Genomic DNA, 19547 nt, shown 5'->3' with positions numbered 1-19547 from the left:
GTTGGTACATTGCTTCGATGATGCTGTCCAACGATTTCGTCCCCTTCTCATCTTGCCCTCACACTTTCCCAACATCAGGGTCTTTCCCAGGGAGTCTTCTCTTCTCATGAAGTGGCCAAAATATTCCACATACTCTAATAGAAAAGGAACAGAGCTATTCACCCTGCAGGTAAATACCAAGAAATAGGATTGCCTGGACCATCAAAGTATTTGATAGAGGCAAGTGTCTTGAGACTTTCAGAACTCACCATATTGTATCACGGAGACTGATTAGGAATTCCAAAGGGTTGTAGAGCTAATCTCTCTCTTTTTTAGGTGACATTTTGGTGACCCAATACAGGTAACTATCCAGGTGTGTGTTTTTTTAATCTAATAGCTGGTCATTGTCTTGATACACAAAACAGAGGTCCTCTATTTCATCTTGCCCCCAAATAGTATTTTTTTAAAAAAATAGTAATTGCATTCCTCGGCTCCAAAGTAAAAAAAACATCTTTGTGTTGGACTGTTTTAATTCTGATACAGCGGGGGAGAGTAGGGGTGCCCCTATAAAGATGCAACAGATTAAACCACCCTCCACGCTTGGCCTGCTTCTCTGGACGCCTCCTACTCTGAGCTGGGGAGTTTTGTCCTGAAGTTGGAGGTGATGTTTCTGCTTCCCCCCCCCCCCAAAAAATAGCTTTTTGAAACGGCAGAGTGTGAGGGTCCGCTATTCTTCACCTCCCCCGTCCCAAATAAAGCCGTAGACACATTTGAACTGAACCATTTGTCTTCTTTATTTAACTGGGGTAACGGGATGGAAACGTCAATCAACTTGGGAACAAACTTCTCCTGTTGAAGTAACGGTTCATACAGGGGCACCCAATCTTCGTCGAACGGGTTACTTGACTTCGACGCCCATGGGCCAGCCTGAACCCGTGAGGGTTCTTCGGGGTCGAAGTCTTCTCTGTCAGTTGTTAGTAGAGGGGTCGTCTCCTCGAACCCTGCGTATCCCCAGGGTATGGAGGTCTCTGCCCCGGGTTGCTCCCAAGGTCCTGGCGATAACCCAGTCTCTTCAACTCCTCCAGATGCCATCTGGTCTTCTCCTCCTTCTCTTTCTCTACCCTTTTCTTCTCCTCCACTAATTTCCTACGCCACTCTCGGGTTTCTCTTTCTCCCCAATAAGAGGGCCGAACCCTAGCCTCATTCCTCCTCCTCTCTTCTGCCTCTTGTCTCGTCAGGCAGACTTGTTCCCATTTACCCGACCAGGGGTCTTGGATAGATACCCACTCCCATCCACTCTCTTCCCCTGCCGGCCGGTAACTGACTTCCCCCGCTGCTCCCTCCTCAGGGTCCTTCGTCCCCCTCCCTGCCCAGACCCGAGGAGTCTGGGTAGATATACTTAACCCCTTCACTCCCTTCTCTAAATCTCCTGTGTCCACGGACTGGTGTAACATCCGGGGTGGGAATGGCTTGGGAGCTGTCTGCGTGCCCACGGAGGCTTTGGGGCGAGACGGCACTCCTAGCATCACCTCTCTACCCGGTTCACGGGTGTCACACATCCCCCCCTCCGAGAGTGCCGCTCGCTCTTCCGCGCTTCGCGCCCACGGACCCTGCCGAGAAAAATAATCGACATTAGTATGCTCTTTGCCTTTTCTGTACTTCACTCGGAAAGAGAACGGCTGCAATGCTAGGTACCATCTGGTTAGACGCGGATTGGTTTCTTTCATTCTCTCTAACCACTGTAGCGGGGCATGGTCTGTGACCAGGTCAAAGGGCGCTCCTAATAAATAGTATTTAAGGCTATGAGTAGCCCACTTAATGGCTAGAGCTTCTCTCTCAATGACAGCGTATTTTTGTTCCCGGGGTGACAACTTCCGGCTTAAATATAACACCGGGTATTCTACCCCTTCTTTAACCTGAGATAGAACAGCTCCTATGCCTCGGTCAGAAGCATCGGTGAAGAGGGTGAAGGGTATATCAAAATCAGGTGCAAACCTCACTGGTAACTCGCATATGATCTCTTTCAGGGTAAGGAATGCTTTTTCTTGGGAAGGACCCCACACTACTTTTACCAGGGCTCTTTTTCTTGTCAAATCAGTTAGTGGGGCAGCTATCGAGGCAAAGTTAGGCACGAACTGCCTGTAATATCCTACTAGGCCTAAAAACTGCTGGACCTCCTTCTTTGTCCTGGGCCTGTACCACCTAGAAATTTTTGTTACCTTCTCTTCCTGGGGTTGTATTTCTCCTTGTCCTACTTTGTAACCCAGGTACTCTACCTTGGGTAACCCAATCTTACACTTTTTGGGGTTGACGGTCAACCCTGCTTCCTGTAATCTCTCCAACACTCTTCTTAAATGGGTTAGATGCTCCTCCCACGAGTTACTGAAAATAATAATGTCGTCGATATAGGCAGCGGCACAATCTTGTAGGGGTTCTAAAACCCGGTCCATTAAGCGTTGAAAGGTGGCCGCTGCGCCATGGAGCCCAAACGGCATCTTTTTAAATTGGAATAACCCTTTAGGGGTACAGAACGCCGTTTTCTCCTTATCTTGGGGGCGTAACGGAATTTGCCAGTAACCTTTCGTTAGGTCGATTGAGCTCAGGTATTTGGCCCCCCCGTCGACTTATTGAGGGGTCCCACGATATCTAAGGCGATTCTGTCAAAGGGCCGGTCTACCAGGGGCATAGGGACTAATTCTGCCCCAGGTCCTGCCTTGGGTTGCGTCATTTGGCAATTGTTACAGGACCGGCAAAACTCCTCCACATCGTGGGCCATCCCCGGCCAAAAGAAGCGTTGTTTCACTCTGTCCAATGTCTTTTGGGTAGCCAAATGCCCTGCCACTGGTAAATCGTGAGCCCAATGCATCACCCAGAATCTTAAGCCCTCTGGGATTACCAGTTGAGCCTCATCATCGCTGGACGCCTTGTTAATGTGATATAGCAAGCCTCCCCTCATTTCAAATCCTTTTTCCCCCTCTGGGGTAGTCCCCTCCTCCAGGGCTCGTTGCATGCAGTTGGAAAGTCCTGCATCATCTTGTTGAAGGTTTCTTATCTGTTCTCTAGACAAATTCATGACTTCTAACTCTCTGGCCTCATTTTCTTCTTGTGCCCAGCCAACTTCCCCAGGCTTTGAAGTCAAAGTACTCAGTCCCGGCCAGTCTCTCCCTAACAGCATTTCACGGGTCATCCCGGGGACTATCCCCACTTCCATGTTTCTTTTCAAACCGTCCACCTCCACCTCAGCCTTCGTGGTAGCGTATTCTTTGGTATCCCCATGAATACATCGAATGACGGTAATTTCTGGCAACAGTTCGCCCTCTAGCTCTTTCACTAGGGTCTTACTGCAACCCGTATCCACCAAGGCCTGTTTAACGTGGCCATTGACCTTCGCTTCCACTACCCACCCCGGGTGGTTCTCTTCACCCACCTTGGAGGCGCCGGTGTACGCTTCTGCCCAAGCACACTCAGTCACTGGGCAGTACTTCCGGATGTGGCCGAACTGGCCACAGGAAAAACAAGCGGTCATTTTGTCTTTACCCAGGTTCCAGGTCGCCGCCTGTTTTGAGGCTGCTGGATCACTCGTGACGGTCGGCCTAGGTACCCGTGTTCCCACTGGATTCGCGTACTCGATCCGGTCCGGTCTGTTCTTTTTGGCCCCCGTCTGTCCAGCAACTCTTGTGTCCGCTTGCCCGCTTGGTTCCGCCATTTTCTCTCGTGGTTTAGCTCCGTCTCCTTGTGACGCAGTTCGCATTTGCCACGTGTCCTCCGCCTCTAGGTAGTCTTCTAACAGCGTTACAGCGCCCTCTAGGCTAGAAGGTTTATTCTTAATGACCCAGTTACGGGCCCCGCTGTTTAGCGTTGAAATTAGCTGCTCCATGACAACTATTTCTAAGACCTGTTCTGCTGTCTTCCCTTTTGGTTGAATCCACCTGGTGGCATTGACCCTTAATTTCTGTGCTAGTGTTCTGGGGTGTAACCCGGGTTTCAGCTTTAGCCCTCTAAACTTTCTCCGGTAGGCTTCCTCATTTAAGTTGAGAGTGTTCAAAATGGCCGTCCTCACTATGTCGTAATCCCCCGCTTCTTCTGGGTCCAGGGTATCGACGATTTCTTGAGGTAACCCTGTGAGATACGGGGTTAATATGAGTGCCCATTGATCTTTCGGCCACTGCGCTGAGGTGGCAATCCTCTCAAATGTGTGTAAGAACGCTGCAGGATCGTCTTGAGGGCCCATTTTCTGTAACTTAATGGGGGGTCGTGTCGCGATGGGTTGTTTCTGTCCCGGGCTCTCTGGGGTCTGATTTAACTGAGGGGGTCTCAGCTGTTCAATTATCATCCGTTGCTGGTCGGCTAGCTGTTTTAACAGGACCTCCTGCCCTTCCGTTATCCGTTGCATCCATTTTTCCGCGTCTGTAGGTTGCGGGGGAGGCCCCGCGTTCTGGGCGCCAATATGTGAGGGTCCGCTATTCTTCACCTCCCCCGTCCCAAATAAAGCCGTAGACACATTTGAACTGAACCATTTGTCTTCTTTATTTAACTGGGGTAACGGGATGGAAACGTCAATCAACTTGGGAACAAACTTCTCCTGTTGAAGTAACGGTTCATACAGGGGCACCCAATCTTCGTCGAACGGGTTACTTGACTTCGACGCCCATGGGCCAGCCTGAACCCGTGAGGGTTCTTCGGGGTCGAAGTCTTCTCTGTCAGTTGTTAGTAGAGGGGTCGTCTCCTCGAACCCTGCGTATCCCCAGGGTATGGAGGTCTCTGCCCCGGGTTGCTCCCAAGGTCCTGGCGATAACCCAGTCTCTTCAACTCCTCCAGATGCCATCTGGTCTTCTCCTCCTTCTCTTTCTCTACCCTTTTCTTCTCCTCCACTAATTTCCTACGCCACTCTCGGGTTTCTCTTTCTCCCCAATAAGAGGGCCGAACCCTAGCCTCATTCCTCCTCCTCTCTTCTGCCTCTTGTCTCGTCAGGCAGACTTGTTCCCATTTACCCGACCAGGGGTCTTGGATAGATACCCACTCCCATCCACTCTCTTCCCCTGCCGGCCGGTAACTGACTTCCCCCGCTGCTCCCTCCTCAGGGTCCTTCGTCCCCCTCCCTGCCCAGACCCGAGGAGTCTGGGTAGATATACTTAACCCCTTCACTCCCTTCTCTAAATCTCCTGTGTCCACGGACTGGTGTAACATCCGGGGTGGGAATGGCTTGGGAGCTGTCTGCGTGCCCACGGAGGCTTTGGGGCGAGACGGCACTCCTAGCATCACCTCTCTACCCGGTTCACGGGTGTCACACAGAGGCAACTCAGACCTTGTGGGAGACACCAAGAGCGCCCCCCCCAATATCCTTCTGTTCTTGGGGGGAAACACCCCACTTTAACCCCAGTACAAATACTTCCCAGGGAAAGCATTCAAAATGCTCCGTGCAGGAATGATTGTGCAAAGCAAACTGAAAAGCTGCCCGATGCCTAGCCCTGAAGACGGCTACGTGCTCTGCCTCTAAATAGAGGTGGAAAATGCCGGTGGTAGTGCAAACACATTTATTCAGGATGCATGTGGCAAGTTTCACATTTTTAAAAAAGACAGTAGAGAAGAAAAGGCAGGTAGCATCACTTGGCTCAAGTGGTTGTCTGCAGGAGGGGTGTGTATGGGGGGGGGGAAGTAAGACAAGTAAGTCCCTTGTAGAAAATGGCATGGGATAAAGGAGGATCGTAGCTTGCATTTGTGGGGGACCAAGCACAGCTACAGCTGGGCAGGCACCCATTTAAAAAAAACCACACCATCAGCAAAACGCCTTGTGGAGAAGGACAAGAAGCTGTCACACTGGCCTTCAGTTGGAAATCTGCCTCTCTCCTTTAACTTGGACCAAGAAGGCCCAGGATCGTTGGTGTCTCTACCGGGGAAGTTACAGAAGCCTGTTTTCTTCAAGGAAGATCCATCGGAATGACGTTGGCATCCTTTCACTCAGAAGGACACAAAAATAAAACGGGAGTGAAGTATTTTTCTTTTTAAGTTAAAAAGTCCTCCTTAGAAAGGAGCAGTAAGAACGAGGGGGCCCAGGGTCATGACCAACACCGGCGTGCCCCAAATACTTCAGGTCCGGCCTTTGGGCAGACAGACAGCTTCTAGAAGGAGGGCACTGACTGATCAAGGTAAGAGACCTGACCCGAATCGTGGACATGGCAGAAGGCGTGGCCTGGGAGGGCCTTTTTCCGGCACAGCTGTCCGGTCCTGGTGACCGCTTGGCAGAACGGCCTTCCGGAGGCTGAGCCCGTGGACCTGGGAAGGGAGAGTGAGGAGCGATACAGTCAGGGTCGGTCAGACGAAGCGTCCTGTGGAGCTCAGAGGACCGCCTTCATCCCGTAGGATGAGATGGACTCTTGTGTTGACAGGAAAGATAAAGCTCCCCGAGGAGCTGGTCTCCCTTGGGGGCGACTTCCTGTCTAACAGGGAGGAAGAAAAGTTCCTTAACTTTCCAGCTCTCGGTAAGTCCGTCAGTTTTGTGGTTATGTGCCAGGTGAAATCTACAACACCTGATGACCCCCCCCATAGGACCGTCTGCACTGCTTCTCTCTCCTCCATCACACCTTAAGAACACCTGCAGGCAGGAAAGACGTCTGGTCCAGCCCGCCTAGTGTCCTCCCCATACCTGCCCATTTTTGCAGTCTTTATCCTGATGAAGCGTTCAGTCACGTTTGACAGCTGGCACACTTTTGATACCTGTTTTGATGTTCACAGACAGGGTAGTGATACCAACCACACGAGTAAGGCATCAAGTAAGGCGTTACTCAACCATGTTGAGTAAGGCGTCAAGAGCCAACACCCTACTGGGAACCCCATGTGAGAAGGAAAGGGGATTTATTTTCGCTGTTCCCTTCCATGGCCCACTTCAGGCCCGAAGAGAGAAGACCCACCCCAAGCGTGACACTTACATATTGCTAGCCATGGACTCGTTGGGGGACGAGGTCCTTGAGTCGGGAAAGGGACGGAGGCCCCGATGGTGGTGGAATCTTTCCAAGGACGTCTGTCAAGAAAAGAAAGACCATAACACGTGGCATCGTGAACCCAGAGTACAGAAAAACCACCTTCTGGCCAAGAGAAGAGAGCAGCTTGGATTTAGTTCCGATTTCAGGTGCCAAAGCGGAACTCGGGAAGATCAGCAAAAACAGCCGTGGGCCAACACAGTCCCAGCACAACTTTTCCAACCCAAATTCTAGTGTTTTTTTTTTTTTTTTTTGCCAGTCCATCTCCTGAGATTAAAAAAAAAAGTACCTGGACTTCCAAGGAAAGCATTAGAAGGAGGGATTCCACAGAAAAATCAAAGATCCATGAATTCCCAATACTGGGAACACACTCTTCTGAAACGTTTGAGAATTCCCTCCCAAGCACCGTGTGCCCAAACCACAGGGGCCTCTCCTCCCTTCCGAGGTACCTCGTGCCAGGTGGATCGGGCCAAGCTGATACGTCGGAGGCTCATTTGATGGACCGAGGGACCCTCCCGAGGCTTCCAGTCTGCAGAAAACAGCACGGTGCTCTCCGTCACCCTTTCCTGGGGAAAAGGCGACAAGTCAGCCCCTTTCTCTGGGGCTTCTTTTCCCAACCGGGATCCCTCTGTAAAAAACAAAGAGCTTGGTTGGCAGGGAGAGAGGATGTGAAGCAGCAGCCACAGGCCTCAATGGGATTGCAAAATTCTTAGAATTGAGGACCAAAATCCTATGGTGTGATTATGGCACCTGCATACAACTCATGCTGGCCGATCGCCTCCAATTAGGGAGTCACCATTTGGTTGCTCGGCTGTGTGTTAGGTCGTTCAACCGACTCACAATGAAGCACCGAAGAGATGATTTGTTAATGAGTCGCAATTTACCTTTGCAGGGAATTGCCCTTGGCCCTTTAGACTGATGTAGGCATGCAATATGATTAGGATCCAGATATTCATTACAACGAGACTTGCAAGTAAATATTGCTATGTAAGGTGGTCCCCTCACAGTCCCTCTGTCCGTCCAGCTCAGCTCATGCCTAAAGCCTCCCCCCAGCTCTGCAGAGTCCCTCAAAATATCATAAACCTCCTGGGGGGGGGGAAACCCCAGAAGCCTGCAATTTCTGCTCTGTGCCGCCTTACAGGAAACGCAAAACACATAGAAACCAAGTCCACGCCACTCCCGAAAGCCCAGAACACCCTCTGTTTTGCTCACCTGACAGGTAGCTCACCTCTTCCAGGCTGTCCAGCTCCTCTTTCAAGAGGCCACCATCGCCTTCCCTGCAGAGAAGAAAGGCACCAGGGTGTGTGTGTGTGTGTGTGTGTGTGTGTGTGAGTGAGTGAGAGAGAGAGAGAGAGAGAGAGAGAGAGAGATCCTCTTCCCTTGCAGACATGGGACCCTCTAGCCCCTCCACCCCCGAGAATTTCCCCATTAATCTAGAGAGCTGCCACAACCACCCTCCCCACCGCCTGCTGTGACGTCTCAAAGGATCCAAAGTGTCCCATTTGGGGTTGCGCAAACACGGTGTCGGACATGCTGACGACACTCCAAAGTGTGCCTGTGGAGCACAGAGTTAGGGCACCCCAATGCCACTTTTCACGGCCCTCCGTCTATCCTACGGCCTCCCGTGACCTGTAATTTCACGAGATATTTCATTGTTCTTTGCTGGAAGCTCAGAAAACGACCCCCTGAGTCACCAGTCTCAGCTTCTGGTCCTCTAGAGCAGTGGTTCTTAACGTGGGCAATAATGCCCCCCAGGGGGCGATTTCATTTTTCAGGGGGGCGGTAGAACGAAAAGGGGCGGTGTGGGGGCGAAAGAACAGAAGGGGGGCGTTAGGGGGGCGCTGGAGCAAGCCAAACCTGTGAAGGCGACTGCAGCTGCAGTGCTGGCAGTAGATCTGGTGCTGCTGCGGCCGCCAGATGATCCAGCTCTTTCTACCTGCCACGTCTCGCCTTTCTCCTTTAGGGGAGCACTGAGTGTGGATCGGGTGGAAGGAAAGGGTCTCCTGGGTCCTCATCCTCGCCCCGTGAAGCGCTGCCTCACACCCGGGTGGGGAAGGAGACTAGGTAGGTAGGTAGGTAGGTAGGTAGGTAGGTAGGTAGGTAGGTAGGTAGGTAGGTAGGTAGGTAGGTAGGTAGGTAGGTAGGTAGGTAGGTAGGTAGGTAGGTAAGATATCACCTCAGGGAGGGGGGGCGATGATAACTTCCTCAATGGCTCAAGGGGGAGTTTCTTTCAAAAAGGTTAAGAACCACTGCTCTAGAGCAGCCCTTCTCAAAAGCCCCCCCCCCCGAGGGTCCCGGGCTGATTGGAAGGGGGCCACAGACTAGAAAGAAAATTCTTCACACACACACACACACACCCAAGCTAATAAGGTTTGTTCTGCAACCTGCACAATCCTGACTTGGCTTCCATTTCTTTTAGGGCCATGGCAAAAAAACCCAAAAAATTAGAACGGTGCTTTAGAGCTTCGGAAGAGAATCTTTCCCACCCTTCCCTGGAAGAGCCCCAGGAACTTCGCCGTCCAGAGCAGATCCTCTCCTTTTCAAGTGTGATCCTTCCCCATCCAGATTCTAACCAAGCTTGCCGTAACTTTCCAGACCAACAGAGTTTTTTTTGCCAAATCAACTGTGAAAAGCAGACTCAGAGCAGGACTGAGTGGCTTTGTTGCCTTTGGGTTTTTCAGATGCCAGCAGCGGAACCGATTCCCTAGAGATGCCAAAGCTCAATTTGCTTTGCTTCCACAGTTGGGTCATGAGATGACAACCAGCTATGACAGCCATAACAGCGTTCCGTGCGTAGTTGCGCTGGCCACGTGACCACGGAAATGGTCTTTGGACAAACGCTGGCTGTATGGCTTGGAAACAAGGATGAGAACCGCGCCCTAGAATTGGACACGACTGGTCAAATTGTCAAGGGGAACCTTTACCTATTACAGCTCATCTTTGAAAACAACGTCCCCCCTCCCAACAAGGCAACCCCACAATTCAAAGGTGGGAGGACCATTCAAAGTCAGGTCCACCAATAATTTACTGCCCTAAAAGCCTTCGATAGGATCGTTCTGTTCCACGGCCACCGTTCCTTACCTTTCAGGAGTGGAAGTGACGCGGCAGCGCTTGGCCTGTTTCAGATCCGCTTCGTGAGGGTGCGCGCCCGGCATTTTCTGGGGAAATGACAGAGACGGTTGAAGGGAGATGCGTCTCCTCCTCAGAGCACTCTGGAAGAATCTTCTGAGCACCCAGTCGCCTAAAGGTAGAAGAACAGGTCGTGGCCATGTTGGACCGCAGTTCCCAGAACCACCCAGGCGACAGACAGGGCTTCGGGTTGATCCTGGGAGCGGCGGTCCAAAAGAAAGAAAAATGTGATGCTTCTAAGTGCGCCATCAGAGCATGCTATGTTTTTTTTCTGTGCCATGGGTTGGCAATAGAAGTTGTGAGTGTCTGTTTGACAACAGTGACTGAGCCTCCCCATCTTAGGAAGTCTTTAGCAAGTGGAATTCACCGGCGTTAAAGGGAATTCATCAGGATGGCATAAAAAGCAGATTTGCCTTTGCAAAAGGGGGACGTAGCCCACGCACGACCCAAGAAGCACAAGCCCCTTTATTAGGAAGCACCCAATATGGGAGAAGAGGCAAATCCTGACCACAGTGGGGAGCTTACCGCCAGAGCTTAGAAAGCTACTTTCAAAAATGAATATTCCTCTGAATCATTCTAGAACTTGAAAAATAATTCATTGGCCTTCGCTTGTTGCAATGTTAGGGAATAACACTATCGGTGAAGTTGCCCAGTGGCGTTCTTTATTGTCATTTTTTTCTTTAAGAAACAACTGTGGGCTTTTCAGAGAATGTCATAAACCATAAATTGATTCCTGTGGAAATGCCTCTAAACCTCTCCTTTAAAAAGCTACTTGAGAACGCTTTGCGTCCGTGAAGCAACGTAGCTCCCCCCCCCCGCCTTAAAACATGACTTTTCCAATGTCACATCCCTACCTCCCTGTTATCCAAAAGCGGTACTTCCTTATGGCCACAACGCTAGTTTTTAAAAATATTTTATTATTTTTTATAACATACATACCTACAAATACCTACAAAACAATAACACATAAAACTAACAAAACATACAAGGCGAACAGAGCATACAGGCAGGGAGGTATTTCCCATGCCAGCTTATCTATTATGTAAATTCTGACTACAGAAATAATATATCCATGTGCATCTACACATGTTATATTCCACATCCCTATTTTGTGTATCTAATTAAGTATCTAACATCCTAAGTTTATAATAAATTTTGTAAATTCTTTCATCTGCATTTCCATCCATCTAACTCTCATCATAAACATTCCTCATTTCCTCTTTAAAATTACTTATCCACCATAATATCCACACAGGCCCATTCATTCCTCAATGATCTCCATTCTTATAAACAGAAAACTATATGTCTAATCTTGTCAACATAATCACTCTTGCAGTTCACACATACAACGCTGTTTTTAAACTCATCGCTATGCTTACTGGACTGCAAGATCTGTGAGAAACGGCATGCAGAGGTTTAAAAAAAAAGAGCCCAGGGCGCACCCACCTGCCACCGTGAACACCAAGAGGCTGGTGAGAGAATGAAACCCCCAGGAAAGGCCTTGGTTGAGCTCAAAGAGGGCGTTCGCCACGACCAGGATGAGCAGCACGGCACGTGGGAGGCCTGGGATCTGCAGGAACGTCATGATGAGGGCCGCCAGGAGGAAGTAACTGCCGTGCAGAACGCAGGTGTAGATGGAGCTCAGGCTGAACCCTGCGGGACGGAAGCAGATCAGTCCATGAGTTCGCTTTTCGCGACAGCGTTGCTCTCCGAGCATCCTCACAAAGCCTGTCTTGGTGTAGCCTCGGCTATTTGCTCCTCGGGGCAAGGCTCCGACCTGCCTGGCAAGATCCGGGGAGGTCAAGAACCAGGAGACGGCCAGGAACAAGCAAGGAATCAAAGCCGGAAGCGTTCTCCTCCTTCCCTAACTCTGTGCAAAGTAACACTCGCCAAGGCTGGCCCCCCATCTTTGCTGTCCTTCCCCAACCAAGCAAAGGCCAACCAACCAGGCTCAACAACCTGGGGTGGACAGAGCACAGCCTCTCCTCCTCCTCCACCGGCAGCTGTTGGTCTATGCTGGTGAGAACTGGTGAGAATGGGAAGCCATTGGCAGAGTTCCCCTCGGCTCGACCCTCACGTAAAGTGGGCTACACCAAGGAAGACCTCTGCCTGGTCTCCATAGGGGCATGCAGCACAAATATGGGAATGAATTACTTTTCACACATTATTTAAAACTCACTCCCCAATTTTCTAGTCCTCATGCTAGGGGTGGTGCTGATGAACACCTTTCGCTTTTCCAACTGCCCTTCCAACAGTCTGTTATCCTTTGATTTTGTTAGTGGCCCATACAACACATGATAAAGCCCCCCCCCCCAAAAAAGGCAATTGGGTTTACTTATTTAAAATATTTTTGTCCCACCTTTCTCCTTAAAAGGACCCAAGGGGCATTGCATCATTAAAAGACAGTATTTAAACCTAACAACGAGGACACAGATACTAAAAAGCATAAAAATAAATATGTACCATATTAGAAAACACTTTGAATATGTTTTTGGCAATACGGAAAACACACTCAAAGCAGTAAGGCTCAACCATCCATTAAAAACATCCCACTCAGGTAAGCTGGAGAAGCTTACCTGAAGAGAAAGGCCTTTGCCTGCTTGTGGAAGGACAGCAAAGATGGGGCCAGGCTGGACTCCAGTGGGAGGGAGTTCCAGAGTCTCAATTTAAGGGCTTTATAGCTTAGAACCAACACTCTGAATCCTGCCTAGAAGTGGATCAGCAGCTCATCAAGCTATTGAAACGCATTCATTAACACCAGGCAAGCAAGGGCTTTGCGATATTAAAATAAAAGATTCAAAACAATGCTAAAAAATTTTTTTTAAGACTTTGAAAAGCATTGAATATTTCTTGGCAAGAATGCAGCTGAAGGTTTAAAGAGACGTTAAGTGCAGTGACATAACCTGAAGCTGTGGATAGCCACCAATTAATAAGTCCCCGGTTGGCACATGTCTGGGAATTCAGCCGAGGACTCATTCATTAGCAGCTATTTGTGCTCCGAGTGATGCCATTCTACATACACTGGTGTAAATATTCCACTGGATTATATCTATCATAACTGCATCCATAGGGAGAGGGGAAAAAATAGGTTTTACAGTTTTTAGCACTTAAACAAAACAGCAGATAGGAAAGGAAAACAGAGGGAAGTGCGTTCATCTAAATCTCATTAGGCAGCACATCCTGGCTCCCTGGCTTCTAGTCTTCACCTTTTGCCCCGTCCACTTTGGGTCTAGATGAGCGGGATAGAAATCTAATTAATCAGATTAATAAATTAATTCTCTGCTGCACCTTTTCCTTTCTTTCCTACGTTGCCACACTATTACCCACTTCATTTCCACAAATGATCCCAACTCATTCCCACCCCCACCAGCCAATCACAGGGATATCCAGAATTCTGCTAAGTTTCCGGCTCTCATGATAATAATGTTATCCCTCCCTCGGATTGTGCTTCTCTTTCCCGGATGAAGCTTCCCTGGCCAAGAGCCTCTAAAACTTTTCCAGGGAGGAGCCCACGAACGCATTCGTCTCTTCCAGCGACAGCAGCCAAGGTTAGGGTGCCCTCTGCGAAAGAGTAACAGGTTTTGTGGGGAAATAGGTTTTTAGGGACCTTGGCCCCTCTTGGACCGTCCTGGCGCAGTGGCAGGCCACCAAAGGGGTGAGCCGTGTGAGCAGAAGAGAGAGACTCTTGAATCCCCCAGGAGGAAATCACAGCCCGTGCAGAAATCACCCTTCCAGGCTGCCTCCACTCCATCTACGATTAAGAGAACGTGTCCCAACCGCAGATTCTTCCACATCACTGTCGTTGTTGGGTGCCGTCAAGTGGCCGCTCCCAACGGAAGGCGAGCCTAGGAATGAGCCGTCTCCAGAATGCTCAGCTCTTGTCGACTCAACCCTGTGGCTTCTTCTTTGAGGGAGTCCGTCCATCTCAGGTTGGGGTCTTCCTCTTTTCCTGCTGCCTCCATCCTTTCCCCACCTGATGGTCTTTTTCCAGAGAATCCTGCCTTCTTGCGAGGTGTCCTAGGAGCAGGACAGCCTCAGTTTCACCCCCCCCTTTTTTTTCCCTGCAGAGATCATCCAGGCTTGATTTGATCCGGGACCAGCTTTGTTTTGTCTTTCTGGCTGCCTGGGGTCTCCCCAAAGCTCTCCTCCAGCTCCATATTTCCAACACATCAACCGTTTTTTCCTATCTGTGCCACTAGGCATCGATGTGGCTGCCCTACACCTGGTGAGGTTGGAAAGAGGAGAGGAAGTGATGTCAGCGGGGATGCCCTCCAGTGACTGACAGGTACCAGCCAGTCAGGAGGGCAGAAAGATTTTAAACATCCTGCAGGGATTCTTTTTTGTTTTCCTCCTGAATCTTCTTCTCTCCAGCCGGCCATGAAGGAAAGCAGATGCCAGGGACCAGGGGAGGCAAGGAAGAACCAGATTCCGTGCCTACAATCAGGGCTGGAATAAACAAGTTGCGCCAGGGATTATGATGACTCTTGTCAGCTCTGCTGATTATTCAAGCGCTGCCTACCTGTATGTTTTTTCTCTCTCTCTGCTTTTTCTACCTGGTAGCAACTTTGGCCTAAATGTGGGCCACTCTTTCCTTTTACGATGTAATAAAATTGAGTTCCTTCTTAGAAACAATTCAGCCTGTCCTATCTGCTGCCTTTTGCTGGGCTCAGGTATCAAGAGAGTTTCCCAGTTACTTGGAAACCCCCACCCCAGTGAGCTGGGTACTCATTTTACAGACCTCGGAAGGGTGAAAGGCTGTGTCAACCCTTGAGCCGGCAACCTGGGATTGAACCCTGGATCTTAAGCAGAGTTTTGGCTGCATTACTGCAGTCCAAGCACGGCGCCAAGCATCTCAGGGAAGCCCTCTGGGAAGCAAAGCACAAGGCCTGAATACACAAATGCAGGATAGGTGATCCCTTCGATCAACCGTTAAGAATAATACAGTAATTCTACAATAGCAAGTATTTGATGATAAATCATCTTTTTCAAGGCTGGGCATCAAGTTCTGGTGGGTCGCTCCAAACTTATGTGCTGTTTTTAATGTCCCAGATTCCTATGGCTGATGGTGTAGAGTTCTGGTCAGCTTCTTAGATGGAGGCCCATACAGCATGCATGTGGGTTGCAAGCTGGTCTTCTGCTAGCCCTTTGCAATGGACGACCCATCTTTGGAGACAGAGGCAATCTGGGGGATCCCCTGCCTTCCTTCTCCCTTTCGGCCTTTTTGAAACTATTTAGCTGGGGGAGGAAAGACTGTCCATTTCACATGGCCCGCATGTGAACAGATTTGGGATTGGGAATTAAGTTAAACCACCAGAAAAGCCTTTCCCCACAAATTTTGAAGTCATTCAGGGAAACCACAGAATCACTGAATGGGAAGGGGGCTTCTAAGGCCATGGAGCTCAAGGCAGGAATGCAAATTAAAACAGACCTGACAAATAGTAATTCAATTTTCTCTTGAAGGCCTCTAAGGTTGGGAGTGCTCACCACCTCCTGAGGTTATCAGATCCACTGTCATGCTGATTGTTTTCTCCCCTGATCATCAGCCTAAACCTGGCTTTCTTCGGCTTGAGCCTATTATTATGCTTTAAGACCCTGATGTTGGGCAGGTGTGGAGGCAAGAGGAGAAGGATATGACAGAGGACGAGATGGTTGGACAGGGTCACGGAAGCGACCAACCTGACTTTGACCCAACTCCAGGAGGCCGTGGAAGACAGGAGGGCCTGGCGTGCTCTGGTCCATGGGGGGGTCACAAAGAGTCAGACACGACTGAACGACTAAACAACATTATTATGTGTTCACACACACCGCAGAATTTCAACCTGGATGGTGGAAGGAGAAGGGGGGCGGAATTTTACACAAGCTTTTTGGACCCAAGAGACAGAAGGGGGACTGGGTTCAAGGCATTGACTCTGATGCATTTAATCCAATGCCTTCCCCTTACAGCTAATGAAAACGAAAGAGACACAAGCAGGTAGAGAACAAAAAGCGAAACACAAACCAAGATCCATCCACACAAAGGGAGAAGAAAAGAAGAGATCCAAGAAAAGGAGTAATGGTAAAAGAAAGATCCAGAACAAGATCCATTTCAATCTGTTTTTCAAACCAGCCATGGGGGGGGGGGGGGAGAGTGGTGTGCACCGTTCCTGGAGGCACTGCAATACCAGGTCGATGCGCGGAGTGGACGGAGCAAGCCCCTCTTCCATCTCCCAGCTCCAAAAATCCATTTAATATGTAGTCCTCAGATAGAGGACGTATCAGATATTAAACTGATAAGAACAGATACTACACTTGATCTTAGCCAAAAGGCCGAGAAGCGATAACTCCACTGGGCCGGAAAACACCGGGGTCTCCGTTTCTGCCGCCCTCCCAGGTGCCCAAGAGCAAGGCCCTGCTTGGAGGCACCCTGTCCAGCTCCATGACCCACACAGCAGCTAACCCCCCAACCACATACTCTGAAAATGTTGTGGTTTTCCACCCGGTTTCTCCTGCTTTCCTGGGAGAAGCAGATCCTGTGGAAAGGGGCCCTTTCTGCGATCCTTGCGCATTTCCCGGGTCCTCCTGACAGCCATTGGCCGGTAATTAGCATACGCCTTCCTCCTTCCCCATCATGTGCTGCGATGTTGTCATGCCCTTGGCTGGCCAGCAGGGGTCCCCCACGGGTCACACCATCTGTGCGTCTGCCTGCAGTCAAGTCTGCCCTGACTTTAGAGCCACCTTTTCCAGGGTAGAGAATACAGACATGCAGGGTTTCCCCTTCCCTCTCCTTCTGGGGTTGTCCTGGGACGGTACAGGGCCTTTTCTCCCAGGAGGCCCAATAGGGGAATCAAACACCCAGCCAGATCCTTAAACTAGGGATCCACAGAGAGGGCAGCCCACAAAATAAACAAAACCCCAGAGATCACTTTGCAAGAGACACAGTCTTATTGGGGGTGGGGGGGAAACTGGGAAGGATGCAAGGGGGGGATCAGGCCCGGGGGGGGGGAAGGACAAGGCAGACAGTGAAATGCTCCCTTCTTGAGAACTGGCCAGCAGGCTGTGGAAATGTTCCAGCCTCTTTATTAAGAGGCTTTGGGGGTCTGAAGGCTGTTGGCTTTCCTGCAGTGGCTCTAATATTTGGGCTCGGTGTGTTTTTGAATTGTTTTGATTTGAGTTGGTTTAAAGGACCACATGTTTTTAAACAGTTTTATATGGCTCTGTCACCTAACCTGAGATCCTCCCATATAGCGTGGGCTGCAACGGTTTCAGGAGGTGGCTGAAGAGCAGAGCTTAGGGGTCTGGTTGCCCAGGTTGGGAGTTTTAATTCCCCACTGGGCCTTTCCGGGAGGAAAGCACATGGTTATCATTATAACTGCTTTAAATAAAATAAATCAGCCAATCCTTGTGCAGAGTGTCCTAGATTCCAGAGGAGGAGGAAGCTCGCTTGCTTGTTATTTATTTGCTTATTTATTTACAAGATTTTTTTAGCTGCACCATTACCAGTGGTCTCTGAGCAGCGTACAACAATATTAAAACTTTAAAACCATTAAAACCATTGACAACAGGCAATATTATAACAATATCCTCAGTGGTGGGATTCAAATAAATTAACAGGTTCTATGCCCGAATGGCAAATAAATAAATAAATAAATAAATAAATAAATACATACATACATACATAAACAAACAAACAAATAAACGAATGAACAAACGAATGAATGAATGAATGAATGAATGAATGCCCAGGACAGTGGGATCCGATGAGAGTTTCTTCTACAGTGGTCTCCCTACTGCCTATCATCACAACTACTTCTCACATGATTAACATATCTGGATAAGTGTATCTGTTTGGGCATGCCGCTGCTGTTAACCTCACCATGGGCATGTGCCAAACACACATACACAAACAAACACACACCTCACAGTGGGTGCTTATGACCAGGTTTGACAGAGAACTGACACATCTCTCCTTCCCTTTACCTCCTATTTCACCCTATAGCTCACCAGTAAAAATTGCTTCCATCCCCTTTCCTGCTCCTGAAATGACTGATAGCCCTGCTTGTTGTTACCTGGTGGCTGCCTTTGCACACCCGTTGAGGAGTTCTTCTCCCCCCCCCCCACCGCTTCCTTCTGGCTTGGAAGGTATGGTCTCTTTTCAATCTGTTGCCACTCCACCTCAACTCCACCACCTCAATCGGTCCAGAACACTGCCAAAGAGCCCGAAAAACCCACAACAGCCAATATCAACAAATGCTTGATTAGTATGCTCTCATGTATGTCTTTTCTGGAGAATGCTGCCTTCTCATGATGGTCCCTCCCCCTCGGAGTCCCTCCACCACCCCCCCATGTTGACCTGTGGTCACGATGCGTCTGAATGTCTGGAGAGAAGAGTTTCAATTCCCCTTATCTATTGATATGTTTATGTGTTTTCCTTTCTTGGCCCTGGATATATGGCCTTCAAGAATAGTAAGTCTTACTAGTGTTAAAATACTGATAGCTGTCTTCCTCCTTCTAACAGAGTGGGCCATCTCTGTGTGCCATTTGTCTCCCGAAATTGTCAGTTTTGGGGCAGGAGGAAGAGTTCTTTGTTACTCTAAATGAGGCTTGGAGGTTTCATCTCTTTGTGGTGCGAGTGACTTTTCTATTGCATACCTTGCTTGCGTGGATCAGTGAAACTGTCACTGGTTCATGCATTGGATATTCTCTGGGATTTAAAAAAAAAACTTTCTAGGCAGAGCAACAGTCTTATGTGGTACCTTTAACTTGAAAAAAATCATAGTAAAACGAGGACGGTTGTTTGTTTGATTGAAGCGGTCTCACCCCAAAACTTTTTCCCTCTGTGTCCTGCCCTCATGCCTTGTCAATCACACACACCCCTCTGCCTCGAGGCCATGGGCTTTCCTCCAGTGACATCAAGGACTCATCCTCCCCCCCCTTTGCCCCAGTGACACCTCTGCTCTTTCCAGGGCTTTATCTCTCTCACCCATATCCCACCTCAGACGGCTCAGTGTGGAGTGGGAAGGGAGGCAGTTAATTGTGCCCCCTCCCCCTCGCTCATCGCTGGTCACCTGGCCCCTCCTCCTTCATTCATCTCAGGCCAACAAACGGTTCTAAGAACCAATAGTACATTTAGGAAGCGGTTCTATAGAATAGGTGAGAACCTGCTGAATCCCACCTCTGAATATCCTATATCAAAAACGATCATTAAAACATTAATAAATCCTGCTGCTCATAGGGCCAGCTAAAGAATACTTGCTGTATATATTGTCCCCCTGCTCCTTTAACTTATATGCAGAATTAATCATGTGGAAGGCTGGACTGGAGGAATCCCAAGCCAGAATTAAGATTGCCGGAAGAAAAATCAACAACCTCCGATATGCAGATGATACAAGTCTGATGGCAGAAAGTGAGGAGGAATTAAATGAGGGTGAAAGAGGAGAGTGCAAAAAACTGTCTGAAGCTCAACATAAAAAAAACTAAGATCAT

General features: G+C 49.3%; 1 protein-coding gene and 1 non-coding gene across 6 annotated transcripts in view; both read right to left on the bottom strand.

Moving 5' to 3' along the window:
• Nucleotides 1-5496: 5496 nt before the first annotated feature.
• Nucleotides 5497-19547, bottom strand: part of LOC110071440 (protein brambleberry) — a 30251-nt gene continuing 16200 nt past the window's right edge. Inside the window, exons 8-13 of one of the 5 annotated variants that reach the window (XM_078392069.1) lie at nucleotides 11532-11738; nucleotides 10038-10197; nucleotides 8169-8233; nucleotides 7406-7584; nucleotides 6906-6997; nucleotides 5497-6252 (exon numbers count right to left, since the gene is read on the bottom strand). In XM_078392069.1, coding sequence (XP_078248195.1) covers nucleotides 6099-6252; nucleotides 6906-6997; nucleotides 7406-7584; nucleotides 8169-8233; nucleotides 10038-10197; nucleotides 11532-11738 — 857 coding nt within the window. In that variant the 3' untranslated portion in view covers nucleotides 5497-6098. Of the gene's footprint in view, nucleotides 6253-6905; nucleotides 6998-7405; nucleotides 7585-8168; nucleotides 8234-10037; nucleotides 10198-11531; nucleotides 11739-19547 lie in introns of those variants that run through there. The other 4 variants (XM_078392071.1, XM_078392070.1, XM_078392072.1 and 1 more) reach the window with 4 other exon arrangements.
• LOC140707190 (U2 spliceosomal RNA) lies at nucleotides 16213-16403 on the bottom strand. Its single transcript, XR_012087123.1, has one exon. It is a non-coding gene; the product is annotated as a U2 spliceosomal RNA (small nuclear RNA).

This window comes from Pogona vitticeps, chromosome 4 (assembly GCF_051106095.1).
Source record: "Pogona vitticeps strain Pit_001003342236 chromosome 4, PviZW2.1, whole genome shotgun sequence".
NCBI classification, from domain to species: domain Eukaryota; kingdom Metazoa; phylum Chordata; class Lepidosauria; order Squamata; family Agamidae; genus Pogona; species Pogona vitticeps.
The sequence above is the reverse complement of the archived record's forward strand: the minus strand, read 5'-3'. Positions and strand labels throughout refer to the sequence as shown.